We start from the raw sequence: 21,357 nt of genomic DNA, 5'->3' as shown, positions 1-21,357 counted from the left end.
GGACGGACGGCGCTCTGCGCGGTGAGGCGGCGCGAGCCGGCTGGGGCCGCGGGCAGCCGGGCAACGCACGACGGCGGGCGCGACGGTGCGGCAGCGGGAGAGAGAGGAAGACAGAAAGGAAAGGAGGACCCATACATAATACAGGGCTCGACGCCAATAATCACGGCGCCAAGCTCGACGCCAAGATCCACGGCGCCAACAACCCTGGCGCCGAGCTGATTGTCATGTCAGCGCCCACGCCGCCAACGTGACTCCGACCTAGGCGTCAGAATGATGACGCCGAGCTAAAGGTCAAGATTTTGAAATCATATCTCCAGGACATATTTATAAAAAAAATTCAAAAAAAAGAGATAAAAAATAAAAAAATCGGCCTCGTGCCACCTCCATGCGACGTGAGAGGCCCGGCCGGCCCCATCCCCAGCGTGAGCAGCGAGCGACGAAAGGAGAGGCTAATGGTATCCACAAAACAAATCCCACATGTGCAAATGGCTGACGAGGACCCTGATCGACCGGGAAGGAAAGCAAACCAAAACCAACACGGGCGACACGCCGAGCAAAACAAGCGAAATCCCCACCCCCGGCTCCGCTGCTGCTCGCGGCTCTGCCGCCGCGCCCGCTCCTGCGGCCCTGCCTCCAGCCTCTGCTGATATATATTCAGATCCGAGCCCCGAGCAAGTATCTTCCCTCTCCTCGACGTCCAGGCACCATGGATTGGGCTGCTCCGGCATTGACGAGCTTCGTCGCCGACTCGTCGTCCTTCCGCCACCTCTGCTGCTACGGCGCCGGAATCGCAGGTTAGTACTTATCCTTAGCCACCCAGCCGACATTCTATCTGTTCTTGTCTTCCCCTTCTCGCTCTGGGTGAGTCCTGGACTCCAAAACTTTGCTGCTGAATTTGACTGCCAGAGTTCTCGGCAGTTCCTCATCATCTCATAGTATCGCTGATTGCTGTCTGTGATTCGTCGTTTCAGGGAACGTCTTCGCCTTCGTGCTCTTCATCTCCCCACTGTAAGTCCCTCCCCCTCTTTTTTCTGCTGATTGAGCTGTCAGATTACTCTCAAGACGACGAATTCCCCCCCCTTCTTTTCGTCCTCAATCGGTTCCAGCTGTAATGCCCGTCGCTTGCATTGCAGCCCCACATTCAAGCGGATCGTCCGGAACGGGTCCACGGAGCAGTTCTCGGCCATGCCGTACATCTACTCGCTGCTCAACTGCCTCATCTGCATGTGGTACGGCCTCCCCTTCGTCTCATACGGCGTCGTCCTCGTCGCCACCGTCAACTCCATCGGCGCCGTCTTCCAGCTCGCCTACACCGCCGTCTTCATCGCCTTCACCGACGCCAAGCAGAGGGTGGGTGCCCGCCTGCGTTCTTGCTTGTCCTGTGTGATTTTATTCATTAACATAGATAGATACTGAATGAATTCCTGTCCTTGTTGCATTGCAGATCAAGGTCTCTGCTCTCCTGGCCGCCGTCTTTGTGGTGTTCGGACTGATTGTGTTTGTTAGTTTGGCGTTGTTGGATCACACAACCCGGCAGATGTTCGTCGGATATCTCAGCGTCGCATCCCTCATATTCATGTTCGCGTCCCCCTTGTCAATCATCGTGAGTTCTTATATTCTTACGGGTTGTGATGAATATTTTTTGCATATCCTTGCCTGATATTATTAGGCTTTGATTTGGTCACGTCTTCTTTTAGGACCTTTTGATGAATGATACATATTCATTCCATTATTGTTTGGCAGAATCTGGTCATCAGGACGAAGAGCGTGGAGTACATGCCCTTCTACTTGTCATTATCTATGTTTCTGATGAGTGCATCATTCTTCGGATACGGAGTGCTGCTGCGTGATTTCTTCATATATGTACGGTTCAAGTTCCCTATTTGTTAGTTGAATCTTTTGCTTGGATTGGAAGGGTATCTAACTGCATGTCTGTTAGTTGTGCTCATCTAGTTTGTTTCACTATTTCAGATTCCAAACGGTATTGGAACCATACTGGGTATCATACAGTTGGTGCTTTATGCCTACTTCAGAAAAGGATCGAGCGAGGAAGCCAGGCTGCCATTGCTAGTCACACATACATGAGCACGCCAAAGTACAAGGTTCGATAAACCACTTACCTGCCCATTCGCTCTCTCTTTTTGCTGGCCTGTGGCTACACCTGTACCACAACTTTACAACTGTTTATTAGTGATGTTCTAGAGCTGCATATTTTGTAGTGTTGCTTCAATTCTCAAATGTAAACAGGAGTACTTGAAGGGAGTGGGACCTTTGATTTGTGAACGGAAAGCTCTAGTTCTGTTCTGTCACCAACTATTCATCATGCTGATTTGATCTCTCCTGAAAGCCAGCATTAACATAAGCAAAACTGAATTTCTTTTTGTAAAGGTAGATGGTGTGTTCTCCTAGCATACGCGAGTCTAAACCAAACAAAAGAAAACACATCATACCATCATAGATAAATTTCTTCAATTGAATGCTGCTTATGGTCAGTACAAAAAGTCTGTATGTATCTAATGTTTGGATAACCTGCAAGCAATCACATGTTTATTTGAAAATCTTTGCTTCAATAGAGACTTTATCGAAGGCATACAAGAAACAACTTCACTTTTACACATAATGTTCAATTGAACACAAATGCGTGGTCAATGAAGGTTGGTAGCTTTTTTATTCGGTGTCACTTTCTTGCAAGATATTGCTGTCTTTTGGTACGGCTCAAAACGTTTTGGTTTTCTTGGACGCAAGGCTGTAAACATGGCCACCATTCAACAAATATTATATTATTCTGATTTCAGCTCGAGAATAATAGATGTTGCTGGATCTGAGCTGGCACTAAATCAATCTAGTCTCTCCGAATTTTCAGGTTCGCTGTTGGACTTTCTCGAAATCCTTTGGGCGCGTACAGTACTCGCTATACTGTATTCTGCTGTATGCTAGGAAAAACTTGACCTGTCAGTGGTCAATGGCGACCTATCCCATTCACAAAAGTCCAGGTCGCTGTACTTGTCCAAATTGTTTTGCTCCTGTGAAAAGCATGATGTTCTTTCGTTTTATTTACACGCAACGGGGATCATAGTTTCGCTGTATATTCCATGGTAGATGCTGCAAGTTGTTGATGGAGTCATTCGTTTATTATTAGTAGTGTTGTTGCGTGGACTTCATCAACGGATGGGGCCTCCTGTATATACACAAAGAAAAGCAATAAGAGGATATTGTTATAGTTATCAATAAAAGAAAATTTGTTTCGTCATCTTAACTTGTTTGTCCGGATCTCTCGTGACACCAATGGGCAAGACTCATTTATACTAGGATATTGTATTGTCCCTCTCAGAAAAAAAAGGTATTGTATTGTCGGATAAGGATAATGATTTGCATGTTCCACAAACTGTCCGATGAACTAGAGCGAATTTCCACAATTTTCAAGTTAAATATCCTCACCTCAAAGGCTCAAAAACACACAGCTAGTATACTTTCAATACAGAGTATTTATTCTGTGTTCTGCTTTTACAGCTGAAAAACTCCTGTGTATATCCATTTGGCTTGTATGGTTCACACACGAGAAATGTTGCAAAAGATTGAAAAAAATTGCAGAAGAGGCTGCTATCTGGGTATTATTTCTTCTTTCGGATTCTATACAAACACAAGAATGAATGTATAGCTTCTTTTCTTCTGTACCGATGTAGATCGAATAAAAAATTGCGAAACGACAGCCGAAGGCGTGCAGTATGGCTAACTGAAGTTAATAGAAAATGTTTTCGGTGGTCACTCAGTATATTCGCTCAGCTGTGGAGACGGGGCGAAGAAACACAACAATGACAGTGATATTGTCTTTGCTGCCCCGCTCTGCAGCCTCCGTGGCCAACCTCTTGGAGCACATTCCAGGCTCTTTAACTGTGTCCTTGATTATCGACAGCACATCCTCGTTGCTTACCATATGCCATAGGCCATCACTAGCCATCACCTGCATACAGGAAATTGAATGAAGTTATTGTGAATCTCAGATACTTTACTTCGGTGAATCGCTTGATATTTGCTGAATAATCAACACCAAAGTGGTGCAGGAATTCTGTGGCAATCATTTATTCTTTTAAAAAGATGACAATCATTTCAAAGAGCAGTTTGATGTAATGTAAGCGAGGAACACAATAATACACTTAAGAGCATTATATCCAATGAGTTTCATATCCAATTAATCATCAAGAGAAGTGTATATGCCCCTTCAATGGATATCATGAGTTAACAAAGCTAAGTAAACAATTCAATGGATATCATGAGTAAACAAAGCTAAGTAAACAAGGTATTTCTGAAAATTCAAAGTGCACATCCACATGCTTCGATTTGACAAGTGCTCCCAGTCTGGTGGGTGGTGGCATTTAAATTAGTTTAATAAGTATTGGATTATGACAGAAAGTGATTTCAGGTGGGGACTAGCAATTACTGTCTTTTCATGAGCACCTGGTCAGATTCAAAATCAGAATTTAAGATGGACAAATCAAACCCACTAGGAAGGGAACTGTTAGAGGATGCTGCGTACACGTGTGTCCATGGGCTTAGAGCCAGGCGTGTACAGCCGGCCTGCCCAGTCAATATGGTTAGTGTGCATGCATGGGTTTAGAGCTAGGCATGTACAGCCGGCCTGCTCAGTCAATGTGGTTAGTCTGTTAGAGAGTATGAGGTGATCCTTGATTGGTGGTGTTTCTATAAACCACAGGATCTGGTCTCCTCAGCATATATGTGTAATACGGCTCTCCTCTAATCAATTGAACCATTCCACACAATCTCTTTCAGGAACCAATATAATAGCACCTCTGGTCCTAGACTTTTTGCAAAACCAGCTCCAGGTAATATTTCAATAACCATTTCATAACATTGGTGTCCATTGGAATTTGGGATGATGTGAAATATCCAATAACAACATTTTGTACCCTATAACTTTAGAAGAAGATTGATATAGGAAAATTAGCATGATAACCAATAATCATTTATTCTACAATTGTTTAACCACTCCACTTGATAAAATTAATATTTAATAGAGTGGTATCAAGCTGGACATTGTCAGAAGTAAGCTAGTTCCCCATATACTTCACGCTGAACTATGTAAAGAATGCAATCAGAACTTACCATTTTCATTATTGATAACATTTATTATGGAAAAATAACCTACCAAAGGGTCTCTAGTCCAACTGGTTAGAGCGTCCCAGCGGCACTCCTCAGGTCCTGGGATCGACTCCCCGTGGGAGCGAATTTCAGGCTGGGGTTAAAAAAAAATCCCCTTGTCTGTCCCACACCAAAGCACAGGTCTAAGGAACGGCCTTGTTCTCACAGGGGTATGGTGCCGCTGTGTATGGATGGGGCAGGGGTTCGGAGGTTTTCTAGACCTGCGTGAGAAGATTCTTCTTAATGCAATGCCTGGGGGTGGCTTTCCCCCACAGGTCCAGTTTTTTTTCTTCTTATGACCTCAGTTCCAGTAACTAATCAATTCATCTCTAGTTTGGGGATGCACAAGAAAAAAAAATGAAAGGAGGACTTAATTCCTGATGATATAACGTAACTTAAGGAGTTAATTCACTTATTATTCTCGGAGCTTGGACTATTTGGAATCATCGCAATGAGTGTGTTTTTGATGGAGCAACCCTAAAATTAGCTAGTGCTCTAATCTTATCCAGCGAGGAACGCCCCTTGTGGTCTATGGTAGGGGCTCGAGGGCTATCTTTCTTGACTGCCCTCCTCCCCGATAGTTAGTAGCTAAGCAGTGGTCGTCTTATATGGTTATGTCACTGGCGCGATTGTAATCCTTCAAACTGTTAGGGCGTGAGTGTGTGTGGTGTGTGAGGTGTTGTTTGGGCTCCTACCCTTTACTCTCTTCTTAATATAATGAAGCGCAGCTCTCCTGCGTTTTCGAGAGGAAAAAAAAAAGACATAACGTAACACAAAACTAGTGGAATGCTGAGGTGACGAGATTTAAGGGATGTGTATGGACTTTTTAAGCAAAATATATTAGAGTTGAAGCCCAAGGCACCATTAAAAATTCATATAGCTGTAGAAAACATCCTGGAGTAAATCAAACTTTATAACTTTGCTAATCATGTGATGGAATGATGTAGAAGTCTTCCTTGATTCATATAATCTTGTGTGGTATGAGCTAAAGGTTTACCACGCATGAAGTATAGTTCCATTGCTAAATACCAAATACCAACTATTCATGTGACCAATAGGAGCACAGTGGCTCATTAGTTTTCTTTTTACCAGAAGTGCACAGTACTTTGACCAAACAAGTTGCAAGGTAATGACCAAGCAGTCAAGCACCATCTTATAACTGAGAGAGGGGACAAGTAAATTTACAAGAAAACTTATTAGAAAGCAATAATAGAAAAGTGACTGTTTGCAACATGGTCACAAAAGAGCACTTGCTTCATGGATGAACAATTGAACAAAAAAGATTTTGCCAGTTTCTTGCCAACCATGGGGCGTGGTCGAGTCGGTACATGGCAAGAAGGGTCAATTTGAGCACCTGAAGAGCAGCTGAACCCACTCGCCAAGTATCTATTTGCCATTTTACTTCAGTTCCTGCCTTTGTTACTCGTTCTCTTTCATTTGGACAACTAGCGACATGATCCTATAACAACAACAACAACAACAAAGCCTTTAAGTCCCAAACAAGTTGGGGTAGGCTAGAGTTGAAACCCAGCAGAAGCAATCAAGGTTCAGGCACGTGAATAGCTGTCTTCCAAGCACTCCTATCTAAGGCTAAGTCTTTGGGTATATTCCATCCTTTCAAGTCTCCTTTTATTGCCTCTACCCAAGTCAACTTCGGTCTTCCTCTGTCTCTCTTCACGTTACTATCCTAGCCTAGGATTCCACTACGCACCGGTTCCTCTGGAGGTCTCCGTTGGACATGTCCAAACCATCTCAACCGGTGTTGGACAAGCTTCTCTTCAATTGGTGCTACCCCTAATCTATCACGTATATCATCGTTCCGAACTCGATCCCTTCTTGTATGACCGTAAATCCAATGCAACATACGCATTTCCGCGACACTTATCTGTTGAACATGTTGTCTTTTCGTAGGCCAACATTCTGCACCATACAACATAGCAGGTCTAATCGTCGTCCTATAAAACTTGCCTTTTAGCTTCTGTGGTACCCTTTTGTCACATAGGACACTAGATGCTTGCCGCCACTTCATCCACCCTGCTTTGATTCTATGGCTAATATCTTCATCAATATCCCCGTCTCTCTGTAGTATTGATCATAAATATCGAAAGGTATCCTTCCTAGGCACTACTTGACCTTCCAAACTAATATCTTCCTCCTCCCAAATAGTACTGCCGAAGTCACATCTCATATACTCAGTTTTAGTTCTACTGAGTCTAAAACATTTGGACTCCAAAGTCTCCCGCCATAACTCCAGTTTCTGATTCACTCTTGTTCGGCTTTCATCAACTAGCACTACATCGTCCGCGAAAAGCATACACCAAGGGATGTCCCCTTATATGTCCCTTGTGACCTCATCTATTACTAAGGCAAACAAATAAGGGCTCAAAGCTGACCCTTGATGTAGTCCTATCCTAATCGGGAAGTCATCCGTGTCTCCATCACTTGTTCGAACTCTAGTCACAACATTGTTGTACATGTCCTTAATGAGCCCGACGTACTTCGTTGGGACTTTATGTTTGTCCAAAGCCCACCACATAATATTCCTTGGTATTTTATCATAAGTCTTCTCAAAGTCAATAAAAACCATGTGTAGGTCCTTCTTCTTCTTCCTATACCGCTCCATAACTTGTCTTATTAAGAAAATGGCTTCCATGGTTGACCTTCCGGGCATAAAACCAAATTGGTTCATAGAGACCCGCGTTATTGCTCTCAAGCGATGCTCGATAACTCTCTCCCATAGCTTCATAGTATGACTCATCAACTTAATTCCCCGGTAATTAGTACAACTTTGAATATCCCCTTTATTCTTGTAGATCGGTACCAATATACTTCTCCTCCACTCATCAGGCATCTTGTTCGATCGAAAAATATGGTTGAACAGCTTGGTTAGCCATACTATAGCTATGTCCCCGAGACATCTCCACACCTCGATTGTGATACCATCCGGTCCCATCGCCTTACCTCCTTTCATCCTTTTCAACGTCTCTCTGACATCAGATTCTTGGATTCTCCGCACAAAGCGCCTATTGGTGTCATCAAAAGAGTCATCCAACTGAAAGGTTGTGTCCGTATTCTCACCATTGAACAATTTATCAAAATACTCTTGCCATCGATGTCGGATCTCATCCTCCTTCACCAAGAGATACTCTCTTTCATCCTTAATGCATTTAACTTGGTTAAAGTCCCTTGTCTTTCTCTCACGAACTCTAGCCATCCTATAAATGTCCTTCTCTCCTTCCTTCGTATTCAAACGTTGGTAAAGATCCTCGTACGCTCTACCCTTTGCCACACTTACAGCTCGCTTTGCAGTCTTCTTTGCCACCTTGTACTTCTCTATGTTGTCCACACTCCTGTCATGGTACAAGCGTCTATAACACTCTTTCTTCTCCTTAATAGCCCTTTGGACTTCCTCGTTCCACCACCAAGTATCTTTAGCCTTGCCTCTACTTCCTTTGATTACTCCACACACCTCTGAGGCCACCTTCCGAATGTTGGTTGCCATCTTCTCCCACATGTTGTTTATGTCTTCTTCTTCCTTCCAAGAGCCCTCTTTGATAACCCTTTCCCTGAATACCTCCGACGTCTCCCCTTTCAGTTTCCACCATTTTGTTCTTTCAATCTTAGCTTGTTTATCCCTACGGGCACGCACCTGAAAACAAAAGTCTGCCACCAAAAGCTTATGTTGAGAAACAACACACTCCCCTGGTATCACCTTGCAACCCAAGCATGCTCGTTTGTTCTTTTTTCTTGTGAGGACAAAGTCAATCTGGCTAGAGTATTGTCCGCTACTGAAGGTCACTAGATGAGATTCTCTCTTTCTAAAGAAAGTGTTGGCTATCATCAGGTCAAAAGCTACCGCGAAGTCTAGAACTTTCTCCCCCTCCTGATTCCTACTATCATACCCAAAGCCTCCATGAACTGCCTCGAAACCTGCGCTTGTAGTACCTACATGCCCATTAAGGTCTCCTCCTATAAAAAGCTTCTCACTACTGGGTATAGCTCTAATCATGCCATCTAAGTCTTCCCAGAACTGTTTCTTAGCACTCTCGTCGAGGCCTACTTGGGGGGCATACGCACTAATTACGTTCAAGACCATATCACCAATGACAAGCTTGACTAAGATAATCCTATCTCCTTGTCTTCTCACTCCCACCACACTATTCTTGAGGCTCTTATCAATCAAAACTCCTACTCCATTTTTATTCGCAACTGTCCCTGTGTACCACAGCTTGAAACCTGTATTGTCCACCTCCTTCGCCTTCTGACCCTTCCATTTAGTCTCTTGAACGCATAATATATTTACACGCCTCCTAGTCACGGTATTAACTAATTCTCTTAACTTACCTGTAAGCGACCCTACATTCCAACTGCCTAAATGGATCCTAGTTGGTTCGACTAGCTTCCTTACCCTTCACACCCGTCGAATCAGATGTGAAGACCCTTGCTCATTTTTCACTACACCCAGGCGCCGATGTAGCGCGCCACTAAGGATGCGACGACCTGATCCTTGATCACTTGACACCGTGCCCAGATCGCGACACGGCGCGTCACGGGGGTGACGACTCGGCCCTTGCTCATTTAACACCATACCCGGGTTCCGATATGGCGTGTCGCTAAGAGGGTTACGCCCCAACGATTTTCTTTCGGGTTTCATCTCCATTAGAATGGCTAGATTTAACGTTGGCTCGCCACGCCTAACACAACTCTCCTCCTTTACCAGGACTTGGGACCTGCTATGTTGAGACAACATAGGCGGAGTTGACATGATCCTATAACAATAAATTGAAAATAAAGTTGTGCAAGAGATGGCATACTACCAAAAAAATGTAGTAATGATATAGAAAGGTTAATCCCAACCTTGGTCAACAGAAATGGTTTGCCATTACGGCTCAAGATTGCTCGGCAATCACCAGCATTTGCTACAAAAAGCTTGTTCCTCACTATCAGGGCTGTTACTGCCGTGCAACCAGGATGCCGGTCTTTTTGGATTATCCTTTTTGACTTTCGGTGAAGAATTAGTTCTTCTCGAAATGCTGTCAGTCCTTACAAATGCTTCTGAAAGGGCGTCAGTTGGGCTGCAAAATGCCAGAACTCAGATCGATACATGGCAAATATTTTAAATTGTTTGCATTCAATACAAACTGACAAACCTTGCACCCTGACCAACTTGCTTGAGAAATCCAGGGACTGCTCGGACAGAAAATTCAGCAGCTGCTGAACCTGTGAAAAGTTTTTTTTTGTAAGAAATGCTAATGTAAAAGCTAGCAAAGATAAACCAAACTATGTGTTTTGACTAGCGAACCTCTGTGGCCATAAAAAATGCCAAAGGCAAAAACATCCTTTTCTTCACTCATATGGGGAAGCACAAAATAGGTATCTTCCATAGTTTCCCTTCGACCACATGTTGCAAAAGAGCCCCAACTTAATGTTGGATGATACTCTGAGGACTGATCGAAACAACCAGACCAAAGATTCTTAAGATCTGATCTACTTGATCTCTTAACAAAAAGCTCCCCTTGGTTGAACCAGTTCAATGCTTCTTGATAATGGTGCACTTCTATGGTACCATTTTGACTCTTGCTCACAGCAGATGATGGAACGGAAGCATTTGAAGCTAAATGCTTTTGAACTGTATTTAGCTCATCAATTATATCTTCAAATGATGGTCTCTTTTCAGGATCAGGATCCCAGCAACGCTGGATAAGTGACAAAAGAGTTGGTGGGGCACCAGATTCAGGAAGGGCAAGTGCTGGACGCAATCCTTGAGAAACAATTGCTGCTGTAAGTTGTTCAGTATATGTCATTTCAAGAACAGTGTGTGCCTAAGCAAAATATGGCCAATGGTCACTTCTAGATAAAAAAATGGATCTGCAATGTTAACTACAGTGAACTGTATATGGATAGAATAGAACTAATAAATGCATAAACCAAGTAAAACACACTTGAAGTTAAATATCCTAAAGGTTCCATAGTAAATCAAATTTCAACATTATAACCACAATAAGCAAATTTCTAACTGCAGCTGAATGGCAAAGCAATTATGGTAACCTTTTCTGCTAGGCATTATGGAATACATTATATTATAGAATGATTGTCGCTCATAATCAATCAGATGAACTTTTACAACAAAATTGCATTAAACAGGAGAACACTTTAACAAACCCACAGAGAACATAAAAGAACAATTAAATACCTGTGCTTCTGCTCTCAGATCTGTATAAGGCACCACACTAGTAAGAAGCTCACTGTAAGTTATTGAAACGGAGGGGAAGTGTTAAAACATCATGACTAATGATGCTAGCAGAATACTTTGCCTTGTACTGAATGAATTGTCACATGTACAATGATGCAACATAGTTGAATATTCTAGCAAAACCTCTTGCCCATCACATCATAACTAATGGTTAAAATGGATTTACTGTTTGAAGTATACAGCTATGTTAGACTACCCAGAGCATAATCAGTGCTGAAAAAAAAATCACCGTACGCCACCTCATACCAATGCCAGGAACTATACAAGTCACAGTGTTCGCATTGATGCATCTAGGTACATGGGACCCAAATTTGTCAGAACCATCCCCTTGCTTCTAGAGCCATTCATGACCTGAGGGCCTGCTGAAAAATACTTCCCTCTGTTTGGATTTACTTGGCAGCAACTTTTTACAGTAGCAAATTTGACCATATGTTTTTCTTCTAAAAAAATCTTAGATACTTCAATGTATATAACACTAATGAAGTATGTTCAATAAAGAATCATATATATGAAAACTTGATGTATCTAAAAATCTTTTGCAGAAAAAAACGTATGGTCAAAATTGCTACAGTAAAAATTCGATGACAAGTAAATGAAAACGGAGGTAGTACTTTTTATATGTCTAGCATTGAGGAAAGAACATGACTCAAGGATTGTGATTTTTGGTTCAGCATCGGAAGATGACACGAGTCTTGTGATTTTTGGTTTAGCATCGGTTTGCACAATGGGAGACCTCGATGCTTCAACGTTATCTCTCCTCTTTCAGCATTGGGAAAAAAAAACAACGTTGTGGCTTCAAGCAAATTCACTGGGAGTGCGGTGGTTGGTCACCGAGTTGTGTTACCAGCCAGTCAGTGTTTAAGTCCTGGGGAAAACTCACTGTGACACCCCAAAAAATAGTGGCAGGGCGGTTTGGCTGTGGTTTCTTCTCAGTGCAAAGCCGTGAGGTGGCCTTTTCCCCACTGGTTGAATTTTTTTATGTAGTTCAATCAGTTCCATGTCCCTTCCACAAATCCCATCATCGGTGGAATTACATAGAAGAGGCAACGACATCAATGCTGTTAAGGTATAATAGTCAGGGGTATTAGTGTAATCACCTAGTCTAGGGTTTCCCTCTTGTGTCCCTCATCTACTCTATACATAGTCCTCATTGGGCCTCAATCCCATTATCCAATTCAGCCACTCTTATCTGTAACCTGTAACATGGTACAAATGCATGCAACCTGGATCAAATTATCAAACACCTGGTTGCATTCTAGGGTTCCAGGTAGACACACATGGTGGCGAAGAATTTCTGGCAAGTCACTGATATGGTAATACTAGCACCTCTTGTTCACATAAATTAAAAAGGTAAGCTTCAAAACAAAATTCGAAAATGTAGTATCATTGAATGTGTATCAACATGCTAATATCACTGTAAGCTAACCCCCCCCCCCCCCCCCCCCCCCCCCAAAAAAAAAGATGTATAATGTATGTCATGTATACAACAAGAGAATTTATCTTATGTGTGTGAATATGGATTGATTGCACATGTCAAAGAAGTGTTCTGTAGGCAATAGCGTCAAACACGTTGCACACGGGTTATGTAACTCTCCATGTACTTAGTCTATATGAAATAAGCGACTTCCTCGGCTACAGATATGGCACCTGTGTCAGATCAACCATTTTCCTATAAGCAGGTGAAATTACTGCTGTTACATGACATTGTATCAACAACAGAAACACTGCAGAAATAACATGTGCTGTACTGTTGTGGTGAAGTTGCTGAATAGGACGATGTCATTTTACATTCAATTCTAGAGGAGAGATGCCTTACTTGATAGATATTGCAAAGCTATATACATCAGACTTTTCTGTATGTATATCCTTTCTCAAAATTTCTGGTGCCATGTAAATTAGTGTCCCAACCATATTCTTTTTATGGAAACCACCAGTGGGCTTGCCAGACGATTTCCAGTTCTCAACTGAAACAGGCTTAATATCCTTTTGAAACATGGCTAAGCCAAAATCTGCTAGATGTGGATGGAGGTCTTTGTCTAGCTGTACAAAGTTATAAGCTTCCATAGATGTATGGAAAAAGATGGAAACCTGTTTGCTTAGAATTACATGATTCTACAAAGATATAAGAAAAATGCTTGCACATACCAAAATATTTGCAGGTTTTATATCTCTGTGTACTACCCCTAGGATTTGTAGGTATTGGAGAGCCTTTGCTGCAAAAATATCGTGCAAAATGGTATGAAACTAGTAATTTTCGACTGTTCGAATAACAGATATGTAACTCAAACAATATCAAGCAGGACATTGCCACCTAGCAAGGATAAACAATATTCATGCATGTGCTATTATTTTCCAATCAGACGGCAGCTGATGCTTCTTTCAATTAGCACCAATACTTGGTCCAGGAACTTTAAGCTGACAATATCTTGTCTTTATACCCAAACTTTGGCAACACTATTTTTCCTTAATCCTTAGCGATTCATTTGCCAATACAAATATAGTTTATTTTTGTGCATCGCCATGGCATTATCTTGTTTGTTAGACATAATCTGCTGTTTGGTTGGAGACTGCTTGTAACGCCCCAGAGTCCAAATGGCTTAGATCCACTCTGCATGTTGAGCGAACCACACCTACCACCATCCCACTAACGCTTTCGTCCTCGCTTTGCGTAAAAGGATTAACTCGGGAATGGTGGGATGGACTCTAGAAGCCTTATATGTTGGTCTATCCCACCTTTAACAACCAAGGTGGGACTAAACTCTCTACAATATCTCATTAACTTGCACATGTGCCAAATTCCAAACTAGGCCGGATGCGACATACACCCCCCTCAAAGGAACCGACGTCCTCGTCGGCCCAACACACCCACAACCAGGCAAACGATGACCAGGAACGTTCCCTCTTAGCACATGCGACCGTACATCTAGTGCCGGCATATGTGCCATGCCGTGCACCCCGCAGGGCCTACACGCACAATGAACCCCATGTCCGCACACCTGACCCGCACGCGCCCGTGGCCGCGAAGGTCGGCTCTGATACCATTTGTAACGTCCCAGAGTCCAAACGGCTTAGATCCACTCTACATGTTGAGCGAACCACACCTACCACCATCCCACTTACGCTTTCATCCTCGCTTCGCGTAAAAGGATTAACCCGGGGATGATGGGATGGACTCTAGAAACCTTATATGTTGGTCTATCCCACCTTTAACAACCAATGTGGGACTAAACTCTCTACAATATCTCATTAACTTGCACATGGGCCAAATTCCAAACTGGGCCGGATGTGACATAAATTGTAACACCCTAAAATTAGCTACTTTCTAAAAAGGGTAAAATGATTTCTGTTAATTGTTTTGTGCTCATAAAAACATAGGTAAAAAAAAATTCTTTAAATTAAAATCCAACATAAGGGTAGCAACATGTTTGCGCATACATGCCGTTGCATTGATACTTTTGTGATGAGTGGTTTGGAAAATAAATTCAAATCTCAATCTTTAAAATACTGCTTTCAAATAGTGGTTTAAAAAGAATTTGAAAACTTGCAAAAACAAAAGTTCAATAAGATGCTTTGTTTTCAAAATCCAAAGGCATAGAAAATGTTTTAAGACAGCGTTAGAATGATGTCTCTCTTTCCAGGAATCTTTCCGACCTTTTTCGGGATTAAATTCCTATTTCCTGGAGCTTTGTTCAGATTAGTTCTGTGTATTACTACTTGCTGAAGTAAATGATGACAAACAGGCTTTTATTAGCAGTCCATGACATTTGATAGGCAAGCAAGATTGCAAGAATAAGGCCATCGTAAATAATTTTCATGCCTATTTGTTTGGAAAGGAAGCTTTGCCTGCTGTGTTATCTACTTATCTCATGATATAACCAGATATCAAGAGAAAACTTTTTTATAGCTAAGATGAATAGCAATTTCACTAATCATCTTTTTTTCTATGGGAACCAATTAGTACGGAAAAATAACCAGAGGTTCGTGTTCATCACAATTACTGGCCAATGAAATAGTTTAACATTAAACATTAGCTTCCTATCCATCAATGAAACTGTTCGCATTACTATCTATTTTTCTATTTTTTCTAAAACAAAACTCTGATGCTATTACCTGAGTACCTGACTCCACTATATCTATGTATGCATCAGTGAAGCTTGACAGCCAACAACTGTTTTACGCAGTTACAAATCTCAAATATCTGAGTCGATAGTAAACCTATATGCTTGGATTTTTTTTCTCTCTAAAGATTCGATCATCTGTTCCAATGCTTGTCCCCGTCAATGAGTTCTAACCAGTCAGATTACTGTTTTGGAGCAGGCAGTTGTAAGTTACAGAAACATTCTAAAGCCACTATGTCGCTGCCCCCGTCATCTCAGAATCAATACTTTGTAGATACTGAATTAGGAAAGTGCATCTCATGGAAATTACTGCTGACCACTGAGCATGTAGCACTAACCAGTCTCACCAAGCAATGCAAGTTCAGAGGTATCAGGGTGATAGCCAAAAACTTTTAGTTGACCCGTCAGATCATCCAATACTGCATATATCAATTCTGCCTGTGGGTGTTCTGTCCCTCTTGCAATGAAGATATGAACCTCCTTCATCACCTCAATCCAACTATAACCTGGCTCCTTCACTGCCCCAGCATAATCCATCCTCAGTCTTAGCTGCTGCACATCCGCCCATAGCCCTTTGGAGGCATAAATATTTGAGAGTAATACATAAGGGCCACTGTCTGACGGATCTCCCAAGAGTGCCATTTCAGCGGCATACCTCCCAATTTCAACATTACCAAAGAGACGGCAGGCACTCAGCAAGCTCCTCCAAACAGCTGCCGCTGGTTTGATTGGCATCTTTTCAATAAACTCCTGAGCAGAATGTAATCTCCCTGAACGACCAAGAAGATTGACCACTGAAGCATAATGCTCGGTGCCCGGTTCAATACCATATTTTGATTTCATGGAGTTAAAATGGTGTAAGCCTTCATCCACAAGACCTGCATGAGCACATGCTGATAGCACACCAACAAAAGTCACATAATTTGGTTCTATATTGGCCTCTCTCATCAGCTGGAAAGCACGAAGTGCTTCTTCAGCATGACCATGTTGTGCATTCGTAGTAATCATGGAGTTCCAACAAATAACATCCTTCCCACATGTTGACTCAAACAACATCCATCCTTCTTTAATGCAGCCACATTTTGCATACATGTCTATAAGAGCATTTGAAACATGAGGATTAATGTCACAACCTGCTTTGATGATCTGGGTATGAAACTGCTGCCCATGGATAGGGATGAAAACGGTACGGATATTTTCCGACCGTATTCAAAACCGAATCCGTTTAGAGGGGTTGAGATCTGTCCGTATCCGAGTCCGGATATCCAACATCCGATACCGTATCCGTATCCGAATACTCAAATCGCATATTTATGATGTCGATATCCAATCGTATCCTATCCGACATAGTTGACACTATCCGTATTCGAATCCGAATCCAGACAGAAATATGAAAACAAATGTAATATCGGTGATATCCGTCCGTATCCGATCCGTTTTCATCCCTACCCATGGAACATGCTTGCCAAGTTGCTTGCCACAGTTACTAGTGCTACAAATGTGAACTCATTGGGTGTCATCCCAGAGACACAAAGTTGGTTGAAGAGTTTTACCGCCTCTTCCCCTTGCTCATTCTGTGTGTGGCCAAATATCATAGCATTCCAGATGGCCATGTCCCTGTTTTGCATCGTAAGAAACACAGCCTTGGCATCATCCACAAGGGAAGATTTTGAATAGGCATCGATTAGAGCACTTCCCACGTATAGGTCTACTGAAGTTCCTGATTTGATGACGAGGCCATGAATCTGCTTACTCCATTCAATAGATGACAGAAGTAATGACATCCCAAGTAGCGAAACAAAGGTTAGTAGGTTTGGACTTAGAGAGCAATATCTCATTTTACGGAATATATGAACTGCTTCTGTAAGATCACCTTGCTTTACATCATCATGCGCCAAGGCATCAAATGCCACTCTTGCAGCAGTTAAATGGTCACATTTAGCATACATGTCAATGACAGCATTCTTGACATACTCATCATTCTCCAGATTGGCCTTTATGGCATGGGCATGTATTTGTGTTCCTTGCGAATTCCATTGAGCCACATGAGTTCAAGATACTTGTACAGGCAAAAGCATCTGGCTACCATCCAGCCTGACACATCTGCCGGGACATTTCTATGGCTTCAGCATCAAGTGAATTCTGCATATAACCAGCAATCATTGTAGTCCAAGACACAAGATTATGGTTCTTCATTCGATCAAATAGCTTACGAGCCACTAACGGTCTGGAGCACTTGCAATACAAATCTATGAGCGCGTTGATAACGGAAGCATCCACTCCTGCTGCACTTCGATAAGCGTAGCCATGTATTTGCCTGCCTCCCTGTAGAAAGGCAAGCGTAGAGCAGGCACTGACAGCACTTGCTAACACAAACCTGTCAGGCTGAACACCTTGAGCCCCCATCTTTTGAAACAAGCCCAGGGCTCGTCCGCCGTGGCCAATCCGAGAGTAACCGGTGATGACTGCTGTCCAAGTAACAGGATTCTTTGCAGGGAGAGCATGGAACACCCGCATGGCTGCATCCATGCAGGCAACCTTCGCATATAGGTTGACGAGCACAGTGCCAACATAGAGATTGACATCCAGGCAAAGCTTGACGGCGTTGCCATGCACTTGCTCGCCAAAAGGAACAGCCCTGGACTGCATGCAGACCCGCATGACGCTGGCAAGCAAGAACTCGTTGGGTGCCTCGTCAGACGATCTCCTGAACGCTGCAAACAGGGCAAGGGCTTGGCCGTTGGCGCCATGCTGCGCGTAATGGAGATGGCTGAGGACCAGGACACTAGGTTCCGGTGCGGCATTCCGTCGAACAGGTGGCGCGCATCGTGGATGCGGCCGAGCTTGGAGTAACCGTGGAGGAGAAGGTTCGAGAGGTAAAGGAAGCCAAGGCCATCGGAGACGACGGCGCGGGCGTGGGCAGCCGAGAGAAGGCGGCGGAGGCGGCTACCTGCGAGGCCGGAGAGCAAGACTTGCGCGAGGCTGCGCAACTGGGTGGGGGAGCACGAAACGGAGGAAGGTGAGCCAGACAGAGGCCCCCCAAGAAGATTAATTGTTCTACTATCTACTGGCTTGGGTGGGGTAGGGTGGGGGACAAATACTGATCATCCCCAATGTCACGATTCCAAAACAAGAGAATCAGCAGCAATTTTCCATCATAAGTAATTCGATGGGAGAGAATGAAACCGACCAGAGGAGCTGGAGCTGGTAGCGGAACTTGTCGAGGTCCTCGGCGGTGGACAGCACAGGCTTCTTGGCCGCGGCGCGCTCGCCGCCCAGCAGCGCCTCGTACACAGTGCTCTGCGAGCCTGTACAGCGTTTCACCGTTACCACCACGGGCGGATCCATGTTATCGCGACTGGGTGCGGCCGCACCCACGTCGAAATACGATTTTCTACGTAGTATACCATTTTTTTATAGTATTCGCACCCACTTGACCCAAATACTTGCACCCACGGCCTAGGTTATAAGAGCCCACAATTAAAATAGACAGCCCAACATCAGTTCCAGACTTCCTTGCCGGCCATCCATACGCACGCAGGAAGCCAGTAATGCTTCATTCGTGTCCGCGGCCTTCTCTCCGGTTCCCCTCCGCTTCTTTGATGGAGTGATGGCGTCGTGGCGGGTGGCCGGCTAGCCGAGTAGCCGACGACCGTGGCAGTCTGCAACAGCCACCAGGAGCGCCGCACAACAGGTAGGACCGGGATCACAGGAGGCAGCAGCAGCACACTCCACCCACCTCTCTCCACTTTCCTCTTCTATGTTCATCTTTTACAAAGTAAGCAAGTTCAAATATTCTCCATTCTTTTATAGTTTCAGTTTCCATCAATCTCGTCGTCGAGTGATTTCAATTTTGTGGCAATTTGTCTAGATTCTAGGGTTAGGATTTTTTGTTCTTTTTGTGATATTTGGTATTTGTGAAAACAATCAAAGTAACTAAAATTTAAGTATTCTTGTGGATGCTAGGAAAAAATGGAAAGATTTTTTAAAAGAAAAGCACCAGACAGTCGTCCAGATGATATTAACTGGGAAGAGGAAATCAAATATGACCTAGGCTTAAGAAAGGAAATTAATTCTTACCATTTTAATCTTAGAGAGAGGGTGAGAAGGAAATATTTGGAGAATGGGTCATGCCAATCACACACGTGCAATTTTCCCTCCGCACAGATAGGGGAAAAAGACAATCTAAGAAGGTTTCAGCCGGAATGGTTTGATGAGTTTGAAAGTTGGCTTGAATATAGTGAATAAAAAAATAGAGCATATTGTTTTTGTTGTTTCTTGTTCAGAGAAAAGAAGGATGTAGGATATAAAGCATTTGTTGTTGAGGGTTGGAATGGTTATCACAGAAAAGAGAGGCTAAAGATACATGTTGGCAATGTTGATGGATCACACTTTATTGCTATGAAGAAGTGTGATGATTTGTTACAGAGAAGTCAGCACATAGATGTTGTTTTGCATTAGCAGAGTGAAGCATCTAAAGAGCTTATTTTACTAGATTGAATGGATCCATTCATACTGCTAGGCTACTATTGAAGCAAGGCTTGCCTTTCCGTGGCCATGATGAGTCGAAGGAGTCTTTGAACAAAGAGATTTTTTTTGAGGTTTTTGATTGCTTAGCAGAGCATGATCCTAATTTGGGGAAGGCAGTGGGTCTTGCAGGTAATAGTTGTATGGTGGCTCATGAAATCCAGACGGACATTCTAGAGTGCTTTGCAAAAGAAATCCTACAATCTATTCTTGAAGAACTTGGGGATGATGTGTTTTGCTTGCTAGTTGATGAGTCAAGGGATGTTTCCTGTAAAGAACAGATGGCAGTGGTCTTGAGGTATGTTGACAAATGCGGAATTGTGAAAGAATGGTTTGTTGGCCTTGTGCATGTGACTAAAACTTCTTCATGTCTCAAGTCATCTATTGATTCTTTACTTACTAAATTTAAGCTGAGCTTAAAACAAGTTAGAGGCCAAGGATATGATGGTGCTAGCAACATGTGAGGTGAGTTCAATGGGCTACAATCATTAATTATGAGAGAAAGTAGATCAGCATATTATGTTCATTGTTTTGCTCACCAACTTTAGTTAGTTATTGTGGCTGTTGTGAGAAAGCATAAGGGTATTAGCAATTTCTTAACCATGATTCATAGCTTATTGAATGTGGTGGGTGGATCAGCCAAGAGAAGGGACATGATTAGGGATATAAATCATGAACAAGTGACAAAGGCTTTAGGGTGTGGGCAGCTAGAAACTAGGAGAGGGTTAAATCAAGAACAATGTCTTCAAAGACCCAGAGATACTCGTTGGAGTTCTCATTATAAAACTCTAAAAAGTCTAGTCAACATGTTTTCTACAATTGTTCAGGTGCTACAATTTGTGGAAAAGGATGATAGAGATTGAAAAAATAGAGACCAAGCATCAAACCTTCTAGCCTACTTCCAATCTTTTGACTTTGTGTTTTACCTGCATCTCTTATTGACCACATTAACCATCACAAACACTTTGTCATTAGCATTGCAACGCAAGGATCAAGACATTGTGAATGCTATGAAGTGTTTGAAATCAACTAGATTGCATTTGTGTAACCTTAGAAGAGATGGTTGGGGCAACTTATTAGATGAAGTAAACGAGTTTTGTGAGATGCATGATATTGCAAGGTTAGAAATGGAAGATGCATATATTGATCCCAAAAAATCTAGGAAGGCATATGGAATTACAAACAAGCATCACTATGAAGTGGATTGTTTTAATGAGGTTATAGATTGGTTTGTTCAAGAGCTTGATAGCCGCTTTAATGAGACAAGCTCTCAATTGCTTGTTTGTTCAGCTGCTTTCAATC

At 42.9% G+C, this 21,357-nt stretch overlaps 1 protein-coding gene and 2 pseudogenes across 1 annotated transcript; 1 reads left to right on the top strand and 2 right to left on the bottom strand.

Annotated features, from left to right (window-relative positions):
* Positions 1 to 493: 493 nt before the first annotated feature.
* LOC136450018 (bidirectional sugar transporter SWEET2a) lies at positions 494 to 2,102 on the top strand. Its single transcript, XM_066450269.1, has 6 exons — positions 494 to 794; positions 972 to 1,008; positions 1,134 to 1,350; positions 1,445 to 1,603; positions 1,744 to 1,863; positions 1,972 to 2,102. Exons 1-6 carry the CDS (start codon positions 707 to 709, stop codon positions 2,083 to 2,085), a joined length of 735 nt encoding a protein of 244 aa, XP_066306366.1. The 5' UTR covers positions 494 to 706; the 3' UTR covers positions 2,086 to 2,102.
* Positions 2,103 to 2,864: 762 nt separating this feature from the next.
* Positions 2,865 to 13,322, bottom strand: LOC136450017 (protein kinase and PP2C-like domain-containing protein; annotated as a pseudogene).
* A 1,858-nt stretch (positions 13,323 to 15,180) lies between these two features.
* On the bottom strand, positions 15,181 to 18,876 carry LOC136454722 (pentatricopeptide repeat-containing protein At4g39530-like; annotated as a pseudogene).
* Positions 18,877 to 21,357: the final 2,481 nt, after the last annotated feature.

The sequence above is a fragment of the Miscanthus floridulus genome, chromosome 5 (assembly GCF_019320115.1).
Source record: "Miscanthus floridulus cultivar M001 chromosome 5, ASM1932011v1, whole genome shotgun sequence".
Taxonomy (NCBI): domain Eukaryota; kingdom Viridiplantae; phylum Streptophyta; class Magnoliopsida; order Poales; family Poaceae; genus Miscanthus; species Miscanthus floridulus.
This window is presented reverse-complemented; position numbering and strand designations above follow the sequence as displayed.

Coding starts and splice junctions, on each gene's coding strand:
- LOC136450018 (XM_066450269.1), top strand. CDS start 707: ATGGATTGGGCTGCTCCGGCATTGACGAGCTTCGTCGCCGACTCGTCG. Junction 795..971: donor CTACGGCGCCGGAATCGCAG/GTTAGTACTTAT, acceptor TCGTCGTTTCAG/GGAACGTCTTCGCCTTCGTG. Junction 1,864..1,971: donor TGCGTGATTTCTTCATATAT/GTACGGTTCAAG, acceptor TCACTATTTCAG/ATTCCAAACGGTATTGGAAC.